At 42.6% G+C, this 12,409-nt stretch overlaps 1 protein-coding gene across 1 annotated transcript in view; it reads left to right on the top strand.

Annotated features, from left to right (window-relative positions):
- Positions 1 to 5,067, top strand: part of PPIL6 (peptidylprolyl isomerase (cyclophilin)-like 6) — a 36,627-nt gene extending 31,560 nt beyond the window's left edge. Inside the window, exon 8 of the mRNA XM_010856627.1 lies at positions 3,898 to 5,067. Coding sequence (XP_010854929.1) covers positions 3,898 to 4,009 — 112 coding nt within the window. The 3' untranslated portion in view covers positions 4,010 to 5,067. The remainder of the gene's footprint in view (positions 1 to 3,897) is intronic.
- Positions 5,068 to 12,409: the final 7,342 nt, after the last annotated feature.

A 12,409-nucleotide genomic window follows, 5' to 3' on the forward strand; every position in this document is an offset into this window, starting at 1 on the left:
GAAAACTTCCAGGCCAATTTTAAGCACAATTATTCCTTCAGGGTAATGTGGATGATATTTCCAGGTTGAAAAAGCATAAAGTGTATTTTAAGCCAAAGGAGATTTCTTTAAAGAGGTAATTTTAACAGCTACATAAGCTAAAATAATGCATTTTCCTCCATCTTCCCTGGACTTTTATAAACTATATTCTGATTGTGAAAATGCATTTTTCAATATTTTTTAAGTCCAAATAATTCTCACAATTTCTTAGATCTTTTAAATATCTTCCTGTCACCTTCTGGTAGTGCCACTGCCCTCAACCACATACTGAGATGATTCTTTATATCCTTCTGAAAAGAACCTTTCTCAAACACACACTGACCGTTCTGCAACACTTAATGCCTCTTTCACCATCTCCACCCCCAGATGCATACAGCCTGGAGTTCAGAGTGGCATTTTAGGTCCTGCACCCTCTGGCCCCCCACCTTTTTTCAGCCTTCACTGCGGCTGGCCTTCTGACCTATTTATTCAACTAGCATTTTATTAGGCTCCCACCAAATGCTGGTCCCTGTGCTCAGTCCTGAGGAAAGAGTGATGAGACACAATTCCTGCCTTCAGGGAGCCTATAATATGTTAGAAAACCCAACAACTGTGAGACAGTGAGCCGTGAGACAGCAAGCCCTGTAAAAAGTGCACTGAGAATACAGGAGGGAGGGCAAGGCAATAAATACCCTCCAGCTCCTTAGTAAAAGCCAACGCAGATCCTTACAGGACGGTAGTGGAGTAGAGGAGTGCTTGGTCTCCTTTTGATGATTGCTTTTCCCATGTGATTCATCTTTGGGGGAATCTCTCCCACTGAATCATTATCACCCACAACTATTGGCCTCAGAGAGGCAGTTGCACCGTTTTATTGCTCTAGCCTAAGTATAATCTCATTTTTTCCCCCTTGAAGCCTCCAAATAACAGCTGAGTCTGGGCTGAACTATTTAAACAAGACCTTGCAGAAGGTTAAGGGAGAAGCAGAAAAGTAATACCATAGTAGGCAACTAGATAATCCGACAAAATAGAACCAACTCCTTCAGAGATATCCTCCTTCCCTACTGTGGGGCTGCCTCTAGTGGGAGATGCTTCTTCCCTGTCATCACAGAGCACCCCCAGCTTCATCTGAGCTTCCAGAAGCTCAGACATGGCTGGCAAAGTCCAGAGATATACAGAAATTTCCTCTCCTATTTGAGACAGACCCTCCATCCAAGCCCTCATCTCTGGTGCATTACCTTGCCTTGTCTTCAGAAGGATAACACTGGGAATGCCCTTTGGGGAGGCGGTGTCAACCCACAGCCGGTCTGGTTGATGCCCTTGCCCAGTGGTTTCATGGGGAAAGAATATCAAAATACAAGTCCATTCACACAAAGGTAGAAGGGATATTATGTCGGGAATAGTGCTAGGGAGGAATTAATTGCACTATAAGGGACCCCTAAAGTGGGGGGGAGTCACAGAAAGTTTCATGAGAAGGTGAAATGAGGACTGAAAGTCATAGAGAAGTTAGGCAGATAGAGCACAGTGGAAATCAAAATGAGTAAAATTCATTTTGGAAGCAGTGAAGAGCCTTTGCAGAGGGACCTGAGAAGTAAGGGGAGTATCCTATCTACCAATCACTTAGTCTGGCTAGAGCTTAGTGCCCAGGGGAAACGGAGAGAGTGGTGGCTGGAGATGAGACGGCCAGGGCCCAACTCTCAAAGGGCTGAGGGTGCCATGCTGCTGAGCATGGACCCCCACCTGAAGGCCCTAGGAAGCCATGCAAGAATTTTAAATTAGGAGCAACATGACGAGGTTTTCGCTCTGAAAAATGTATCTTTTTAGCAGAAGTGAGGGATTAATTAGCAAAGGATGAAAATGAAGGGAGAAAGGCCAGTTAACAAGTGATGGTAACAGCAGGCCATGAAGTTTTCATCTAAGGCAGTGGCAGTACATATGAGCAGGGGATAAAAGAATACAAATTCAAGAGATATTTGGAACTTAGATTCAACAAGACTTTATGACTATTTAGATGTTGGTGGTGAGGTTATGGGAAAATTCTAGAGCAATGATACCTAATAGAACTTTCCACAGAGATGGAAATATACTAGGATCAGTGCTGCCCAATATGATAGCCCCTGCCATAGGGAGCCACTGAGAAGTTGGAATGTGGCCAGTGCAACTGAGGAACTAAATTTAATTAAATGTAATCACCACCTGTGACTAGTGGCTACCATACTGGCAGTGAAGAGCTGGAGGAACTCCCAGGATTTTGGAACTGGCTGGATGGTTGGTGCCATTCACTTCAGCAGAGAATACAAAAAGGAAGATATGGGAGAGAAGACCATGAATTCAAGAGGGACGTTATGTTTCAAGTGAAGACAGCTCTATTACAGGCAGGTGGCAACTCCTCAATACCAGAAGTAAGGGATTCAAGCTGGACCAGGGCTGGAGGTATACATTTGGAAGCTTTCAACATGGCGGCTGAGCTGCAGCCAGACCCAGAGTACCATCCCTCCGGGAACACCCTCTGGGCCTCTGCTTGTCTTGTCACTTTCTGCCTTCCTTCAGTCTGCCAAAATCCCATTCAGGGCTTAGGTCAGAAATCCCCACCAACTACCAAAGTCAAGCTGCTTCCTTGTCCTCTTTGGCACAGTGTGGACAACTTGAAATAGGGACTGGGCCTCCCTTATCTTGTGCCCTAACACCTGGAGAGGTGCATATGGTAGGTGCTCATTCAGTGTCTATGAAACCAATCTGGAGAATAGGCTTCACATCCTCTTTGGACAAAGGTGAGTCTGTCCATTTCTTCCCTGCTCTCCATCCTGAGAATATACTCATTGTCCTGCTCTGTCATGTTTTCTAATTGGGATGGAAAAAATACAGCCCCCCCCCCAAAAAAAAAAAGAAAAAAGAGAGAGATGACTAGCATATGGTCAGTGTCAGCACTGACCGTGTCCCCATAAAGGATCATGAAATGGAAATCACACCTTCCCCTCAACCACTGCTTCAACCCAAACCCTGGCAGGGGGCACAGTTCTATGATTAGGGCTGGCTCTCTGGCCCCTGCTGCCTTTTTTTTTAGTTGTGGAACCATCAGAAGTCTAGTTCCAATCAGGGAGTTCTGGCTTGTGGCCACTGAATGAGTACAGAGACTCAAACTAGCGTGGCTTTGGGCTGCCTTTAATTCATGTGTTCAGTGGATGCCGATGAGGTGCCTACTCTGTGCCAGGCACTGAGTAGCACTAAGCAACAGCATGATCTCTGCCTTCAGGGCAGAATCAGAAATTAACTCAGGAAGCATAGAAATAAGTGTCAAATTTATCCCTGATCACTCCTATAAAGAAGGGGAACTTGATATAAGTCCGGTGGGGAAGCAGGGTAGCGTCTAGGAAACATCCCCCAAGGAAGTGATGACTGAGTGAGATCTGAAGGAAGGCCAGGAGGTGACCAGGCAGGGGGAGTGGGAGGCAAGAGCAAAGCAGACAGCTGTGGCAGGAAGGGCACATGGGGTGGCTGAGGTGCTGCAAGCTGGTCCAGCTGGAGCCGAGAGCAAGGGAGCATGCTGCAGGGCGCCCTCAAGGGGAGCGGGGAGGTGGGTAATGGTAACGACCTTGGATCTTTATCCTAAGGATAATGGGAGATTATTGAAGTGGGGAGGTGAGACTATATTAGCATTTTTAAAAGATCACTCTGGTGGCAGTGAGGATAACAGACTGGAAGAGTCCCGGAGCAGGTGTGGAGGAGTGTGACAGAGTACACACATCTAGAGAAATTTAAGATATTTATGACTGAGGTTAATTTAATTTGTAGCCTTAGCTAAGCTAGACAGGACTCAATTTAAGAATGTAAGGTATACGTGAAACTTGACAATTTTTTTTTCCATTTTTTTCTCCGATCTAGGCAATTGATTGAAGGAACAGATGTTCTTCATCATCTAGAATCAGTTCCAACAGAGAATGAAAGACCAATACAAAATTGTGTAATTACTGCCAGTGGACAGCTTTATGCCTAACTTTCACAACAGTATTTTCTGACAGTTTTATTATATATCTGATCAGCTTTTTCTAGATTTAATTAAATGGTGTTTGACAAAATTTAATTTGAAAGCTGTGGCAGACGCTGTAGGGTAGCTCTCCAACACCCAATCCCTCCCCATTTTCCTTTCTTATCTAAAGCAAAATACACAATTTTCCAACTTCCTTTGCATCAGGAGTAGCCATGGGTTACTGTATCGGCCAGTCAGACAGGAGCAGAATGCCAGTGGTCCTGCCCCTTCCCTTTTATCCAGTCTTGAATGCAGAGAGGCTGGAGCCATGAAGGAAAGGCCAAGAGAACACAAAGATATCAGCTCCAGTTCTCAAGCTGTAAGGACCTACCTATGTCTCGACTTCTTACTATAGAGACAAATAGACTACTGTTTGTTGGTTGGTTGATTTTGTTACTTGTAGCCAAAACCATTCTTAACTTAGCAGCAGTACTTAATGGCCTTGAATCCTAAAACATTTGTAAGTATAATAGAATTATGTTGCTGTTTATATTTCTTCCATAAGAAGCTTGGTAAATAGTCAAATAGGAGAGGCAATAGAAAAAAGTTCATTGTAATATTTGTTTATACATAGCATTCAGAAAAGGGTATACACTTTGGATGTTTTTAATGAGTAGAAAGCTTGTCTCTGAGTCACACCAACCATGTGAAAACCAAGGGCTTGAGTTACAGTCCCCACGGTAGTGGATTCCTGAGATGCTATTGGGATCCAGTTTTATCAGCTGCTCCTTAAGCTAAGAGGTATCAACTAGGGAACTTTTTCAACGCAGGTGGCTGGAACGTATCCTTGAGCCACAGAGTCTCTAAACATGGGACACAGATTCTTGGCATTCACCCAGCTCTCTCCCCAGGTTCTTACTTAGTCACCTGAGCACTGGTCACTTGGGAATCACTGCAAGACACAGCAGCAAGTTTCGGCCCCCTTCTGTAGTTAGTGCACGCTTGTCTGCATTGGTGGTGGCCACTCTCAGTTTTCACCACCTCTGCTGCCACACTGCTGCTCTGCCCAGAGCCATCACACTTTTCTTGCGCTAAATGAAGGTCTGTCTTCCAAGAGCGATCTCTCAATCTTCAGGAGACAGCCCTCTAGTTGACTTGGGTTTTGCCAAAGGGAGGCAAAGGATTAAAAAATTTTTTTAGTTTGAAATGGTTATAGATTCGCAGGAAACTGCAAAAATAGAGTGGTCCTGTGTACTGATCACCATTTCCCCAGAGGTCCTACCTTTATGAGTGAAAGATGCTCAGTTGTGTCCAACTTTTTGCAACCTCATGGACTATAGCCTACCAGGCTCCTCTGTCCATGGGATTCTCCTGGCAAGAATACTGGAGTGGGTGCCATTTCCTCCTCCAGGGGATCTTCCTGACCCAGGGATTGAACCTGGGTCTCACGCATTGCAGGCAGATTCTCTACCATCTGAGCCACCAGGGAAGCCCATCTTATGTTAAAGTACAATATTAAAGCCAGGCAGTCGACAGTAGCAGCGTTGTCATTTTATCCTGTGCAGATCTGCGTGACTGGCACCACAGTCAAGACACAGAACTTTTTCAGCACCACAAAGACCTCCCTTGGCTAGCCCTCATAGTTACACCTACCTTTCTGGTTCCCGCCATCCCTAATTCCTGCCAACCAGTATCTATATATCTATCCATCTGTCCATCTATCTCCCTCCCTCTCTTCCTTCCTAATAACAGCTTCATTGCTACAGTGATATGGTTCCATCCTCAGGTCTGAGGTGGATGAGGAAGAAGCGTACTGCCTGTGTCACGCTATCAATGATCTGGGGGCTGCAGAGTATTACGAACGTGTGTTCTGGAACCAGACAGCCAAAGTTAGAGTCCTGGCTCTGCCCTTCCCTCGCTGCATGAACGTAGGCAAGAACTTTGCTGTCTTTTTTGCCTCGTCTCAAAACAGTAGTACCTACCACACAGGGCAGCTCTCAGAGTTCAGGGAATCAATACTTTGTAGACAGGATCTAGAATACTAACTGTTATGCTCTAAATGCTCAATATATGTATGATTAATAAATTCCTGGTGTATGACCTTCAGAGTGTTGTCAAGGAACTTGCATTTTTAAAAATTCCCGCAATGACTGATTAACAGCCAAATTTGGAAAACACTGAAGAGGAGCTATCTCCTTTTCCTCTACTCTGAGGACCTGCACCCTACCTAAGAATCCCAGCTCTTTGTATTTGGAGGGTTCCTCCGGTCACACTGATGACACCTCGAACAAAGGGGTGCTGAGCTTGCCACAGAGTCTCAGCAACTCCTGAAGCATGTGATAAATCAAACTGACGCTTTGCAAAAATCCTGGTTAAAACACATTACAAGCATTAGTCATGTAATAAGCAGCAGCAGAACGATTCTTACTGACAGTGAGAATTAAGCATTCATCTAATATTGTTAAAGAACTGGGGTATCGGCATGGACACAAGAAACTCTTTATTTTTAGTTTAGCTGCACTGTAAAGGTAGAACTCCACTGACCACCTAAAGGAGCAAGTTCACAGTCCCTTTGTCTGCTCTCCCGTCCCACTTTCAGGGTGTGTAGAAACTTTAATCACAAATCTACATATGCAGTGGTTCTTATCATCATCATTTAAAGGCACACACACTGATACTTCTGTATTAGAATATATTCTATCTTAGAATGATTTATATATTTAACTGTAACATTTGGAGAAACCATTAAAAGGGACACAAGCTTATCCAACTAAATCCAAATATAAGACTTTGATTTAACCAAACTGAAAGATTTTGATTTGATTAAATAGAAGGAATTCTAAATTTTTCCAAGTCCACAAATACAAGAGTAAGGGCATTCTGATGATTTATACAAAATGCTAGTTATGCAACCTTGTACTAATAGCTGATATGGCAAAGGCAAGCACATAACGCTGTATCTTACAGCCAGCCATGCTGATAAGCAGAGTGTGGTATCTGTTCATTTTGGAGGAGATTTGAGATAAATGTTTAAAATTCTACCCAAAGAACATGTTTTCCCCAACTCCAAACAATGCCAGCTATTTGTTAATGAATGAAAGGCTGGCAACCTCAGGATTCCATACTCAAGAGTATTTACATTTTATACATATTTAAAATCAGGTGTGTTTGTTTTAGTCCCAGCTAGTTAGCAAAATGGTGGCCAAATCACTTAACTTTGCATTTTCTTCATTTGTTAAAAGAAGTAAAGAAGCTTGTCAGCTACCCCCTGGCTCTAATACTGTGGTGGTTCCCCGAGTAAATTTATATGATCAATAACAACATATAATTTACTTTTGGGCTTCAATTTCATTAGTAAAATCGGGGCACATCTCATAACGGCTTGAGGATTGAACTAATTTGTGAAGACACCTCTAATGATGCTTGACATAAAGCATAAATTCAACAAAAGTTGGTTTCCTTTCTGGAATGTCAACCCACAAAAACCAGAGAAACTGCCACTAACAGAACATTATTATCATTTCAAGAACAACAAATCCCTGTTACGCTCAGTGTTAGCTATTCTCACTAACATACTAATTTCCAATTGACTGAATTAATTCAAAGGTATAATCCTCAAAATAAAAATTAATCTCTATCAACCTGTGATACTCTCTCCCTCATGGGAACTCACTTTTTAAACTACTATATTGCTCATACCCTTCCCAAAATGGAATCATGACTTAAAACTAGCAAATCTAGTCAGTCCATATCTCCAGTAAGTTTTATACATCATACAAAATATTTGTAACAAACTCAGTAGTAACACAACATAAAGTCTGACACTTGAAAGCAGGCTTTGAAAATGTGATGAATCATACGTTCTTCAGTGTGCATCAAAATGCTTGAGCCTATTTAAGCCACAGGCTCTTGGACCTCACACCAGTTTCTGGTTCAGTGGATTTGGAGTGAGTTGGAGAATGTGCATTAACATGTTCCAAGTGATGCCGATCTGGAGACCACACATTAAGAACCACTGGGGACTTCCCTGGTGGTACAGTGGACAAGAATCTGCCTGCCAAAGCAGGGGACACGGGTTCAATCCCTGCTCCAGGAAGATTCCACATGGCACAGAGCAACTAAGCCCGCGCACCACAACTACTGAGCCAGCACACTTACAGCCCGTGCTCTGCACCAAGAGAAACCACTGAAACGAGAAGCCTGCACACCACAATGAAGAGGAGCCCCTGCTTGCTGCAACTAGAGAAAGCCCACTCGTAGCAACGAAGACCCGGTGCAACCAAAACTAAAAATTAAAAAAAAGAACCACTGGAATGTACTGAAGTCATAGATACATGAGACTTGGGGCATACAGGTATGCAGAACAAAGATAAAAGTTACTAAACACTGAAGTGTGACAACAGAAAAGAATGAGGAGAATTCCCTGCTAGTCCAGTGGTTAGGACTCCGGGCTTCTACTGCAGAGGGCCGGGGTTTGATTCCTGGTCAGGGAACTAGGATCCTGCAAGTGGCATGGCCAAAAAAACCCCAAAACAACACACAAACACACACACACACACACACACACAGAAAAGAATGAAAAATGGTTAAGAAACTGATTTCATCAAGGCAGAAGGGAGGTAGGCAAACACTGGCCAGTCACAAGGGACAGCAACTAGAGGCCTGATGCAGGGTCCCAGAGCTCTTGGCTGGGTTGGAGGTGAGCCCTCCACTGCTGGAGAGGCAACGGGGCCAAGTCTGGGGTTTCAGAGGAGGGGTGGGGGACCCTTAGGCTGCTCAGGGTGGTGCCCTTCACCATTCAGAACAGAATCACTTGAATATTTTTAAGAAGCAGAATATTCATCAGGGTGTGTTGCTAAGAAGCAGAATATTCATCAGGGTGTGTTGTGGCTGAAAAGCAGCACTCCAAAATAGGGTTAGTTCAGTTCAGTTGCTCAACTGTGTCTGACTCTGCGACCCCATGGACTGTAGCACGCCAGGCTTCCCTATCCATCACCATCTCCCGGAGCTTGCTCAAACTCATGTCCATCAAGGTGGTGATGCCATCCAACCATCTCATCCTCTGTCGTCCCCTTCTCCTCCTGCCTTCAATCATCCCCAGCATCAGGGTCTTTTCCAATGAGTCAGTTTTTTGAAAACAGGTGGCCAAAGTATTGGAGCTTCATCTTCAGTATCAGTCCTTCCAATGAATATTCAGGACTGATTTCCTTTACCACTCACTGGTTTGATTAGGAGGAGCACAAAGATGCCTGGGCACAGGAGAAGGTAGCAAGTAATGCTGAGTATCAGGAAGCTGCCTGGGTATAGTTCAGCTTGAACTTTGGGGTTGTTCCTAAGGAATGAGTTATTAACAAGACTTTCTCTGTTTCCTAAAGGACTAAGAGATATAATGGGGAAAGTTCTAGCCTGCCCAGGATTTAAAGCAGTATAGAAATAAAAAGAAATGCATCCCACGTGCCAGTCTACAGGGAACCTAGGCCGGGCTCCAAGACTCCTGCACATCCAGGAGTTTTGCATTGTTTGTACCCCAACCTTACATACATTTGTAAAACAAGTAAAAACCCAAACAAAGAAACAAAAACTTCACAACATGTCCTGCTTGATGTAATTTTGTAGAGGATTCACCACTAAGTATTGCAGCCACTCGGGAGGGTAGAATAGTTCTCCATGGGTTAAAGTGTAAAGCGGTCTTCTTAGACTTTAGTAGGTGTATGTTTTGATCTGCATATGGAACAAAATGCAGACTGTGATTCAGGAGGTTTGAGGTGAGGCTTGACATTCTGCACTTATAACAAGTCTTCAAGGGCTATGAATGGTACAGGTTCATAAGCCACACTTTGAGAAGCAAGAGTAAAGCAGTGGTTTGCAACCTAAGATGCAGAATAAAAACATCTGCAGAGCTTTTAACACTCCTGATACCCAAACTTCATTCCGGACGAATTAAATCAGTACCCAGGCATCACTGCTTTTCAAAACTTGCTGGTGGTTCTTATGTGCAGCCGAAGTTGAGAACAACTGCTATAAAATGTAATGCTTCCCTATGAAACCCTGGAACAATTATCAAAGCAATATCCACAGTCAAAGTGGAGAGCATCTCTAGTATTTTATCGCCAACCCGAATCACAGTGTTAACGTTAAGAATCTGAATATACAGTTTTAGCTCACTATTAATCTTTGCCTTATTACAATCCTTCTCTAACTTTGTTGAAAGTTAGTTAAGCTTTAAAACATGTTATATATGGCAAAACCAACACAATATTGTAAAGTTAAAAAATAAAATAAAAATGATAGGGATGGGATTCTAGATCATGCTTTGGCTCCCAAACCCATTTATTTCCATGTTACCGTTTTCCATTAAATAAACATGAATCAAGAGTTAAAAAAAAAAAACAAACTATAAAAGCCAAAAGTATAATATAGCAAAGGGAAAGGAAAAAAAAATAAAACATGTTAAAACTGTATTATATGCATATAAATCAATGAAGTTGGAACACTCCCTCACATGATACACAAAAATAAACTCAAAATGACTTAATGACATGACACCGTAAGACTCCTAGTAGAGAACATAGGCAAAACATTTTCTGACATAAACCGGAGCAATGTTTTCTTAGGTCAGTCTCCCAAGGCAACAGAAATAAAAGCGAAAATAAACAAATGGGACCTAATCAAACATAAAAGCTTTCGCACAGCAAAGGGAGTCACAAACAAAACAAAAAGACAACCTATGAACTGGGAGAAAATATTTGCAAATGAAGCAACTAACAGGGGCTTAATTTCCAAAATATACGAACAGCTCACACAACTCAATAACAAAAAAAATGAACAACTGCATCAAAAAATGGATAGAAGACCTAAATAGACATTTCCCCAAAGAAGACATACAGATGGACAACAGGCACCTGAAGAGATATTCAACAATGCTAACTATTAGAGAAACAAAACTACAATGAGGTATCACCTCATACCAGTCAGGATGACCATTATTAAAGTCTACAAATAGCAAATGCTAGAAAGGGAAAAAAGGGAACTCTCCTACACTGTTGGTGGGAAAGTAAACTGATACAGCCTCTATGGAAATGGTATGGAGGCTCCTTAAAAAACTAAAAATTATAACCGTAGGATTCAGCAATCCTGCTGCTGCTGCTAAGTCGCTTCAGTCGTGTCCGACTCTGCGATCCCATAGACGGCAGACCACCAGGCTTCGCCTTCCCTGGGATTCTCCAGGCAAGAACACTGTGTATATAACTGCAGAGAACTGTAACTTGAAAAGATACGTGCACCCCATTGTTCAGAGCAGCACTATTTACAACAGCCAGAACATGGAAGTAACCTAAATGTCTCCTGACAGAGGAGTGGATAAAGAAGATGTGGTACACAGATGTATTAATACAATGGAATATTACTCAGCCATAAAAGAATGAAGTAATGCCATTTGCAGCAACACGGATGAACCTAGAAATTATCACACTAAATGAAGTCAGGCAAAGACAAATATCATGTGAGATCACTTACATGTGGAGTCTGAAAAATTGTACAAATGACGTTATTTACAAAATGAACTCACAGACATAGAAAAGAAACTTATGGTTACCAAAAAGGAAGGGGTTTGGGAGGATAAACTGGGACTATGGGATTAACATATGCACATTGCTGCTGCTGCTGCTAAGTCGCTTCAGTCGTGTCCGACTCTGTGCGACTCCATAGACGCCAGCCCACCAGGCTCCCTCGTCCCTGGGATTCTCCAGGCAAGAACACTGGAGTGGGCTGCCATTTCCTTCTCCAATGCATGAAAGTGAAAAAATAAAGTGAAGTCGCTCAGTCGTGTCCGACTCCTAGCGACCCCAGGGACTGCAGCCCACCAGGCTCCTCCATCCATGGGATTTTCCAGGCAAGAGTACTGGAGTGGGGTGCCATTGCCTTCTCCACTGTATAGCACAGGGAACTATAAAGAATATCTTGTAACAAACTATAATGGAAAAGAATTAAAAACAGATATATACGTATATATGTATAACTGAATCACTTTGATCAGCGAAACAGCATAACACAGTAAATCAACTAGATTTCAATTTTTAAAAATCCTGTATTTTAGATCCCAGTCCTTGATCTGAAAGGGTGAAAAAAACTTTTGAAGTTCTTGATCTAGCTCAACAGATGCCATGTAAAAAAAAATTAAAAAGAAAAAAAAACTGGTGATGCTTTTCTAGTCTTAATTCAAGAAAGTGAAATGTCCCCCTAAAAACACTAACAAAAATTTGAGGACAAGAGGTAAACACCGAGATGGCAACTTGTAAAACAATGGCCTCCACAGTGAGGTAAACAAGACACTCCATCGAGCTATCCGAAGAAAAGAGAATTTATATTTTTAACCTTAAAAATAATAACGGTTGACTAGTAGCCTTCATTTGCTCTAGAGTCAGGTTA

This window comes from Bison bison, unplaced genomic scaffold, assembly GCF_000754665.1.
Source record: "Bison bison bison isolate TAMUID 2011002044 unplaced genomic scaffold, Bison_UMD1.0 scf7180017864373, whole genome shotgun sequence".
NCBI lineage: Eukaryota > Metazoa > Chordata > Mammalia > Artiodactyla > Bovidae > Bison > Bison bison.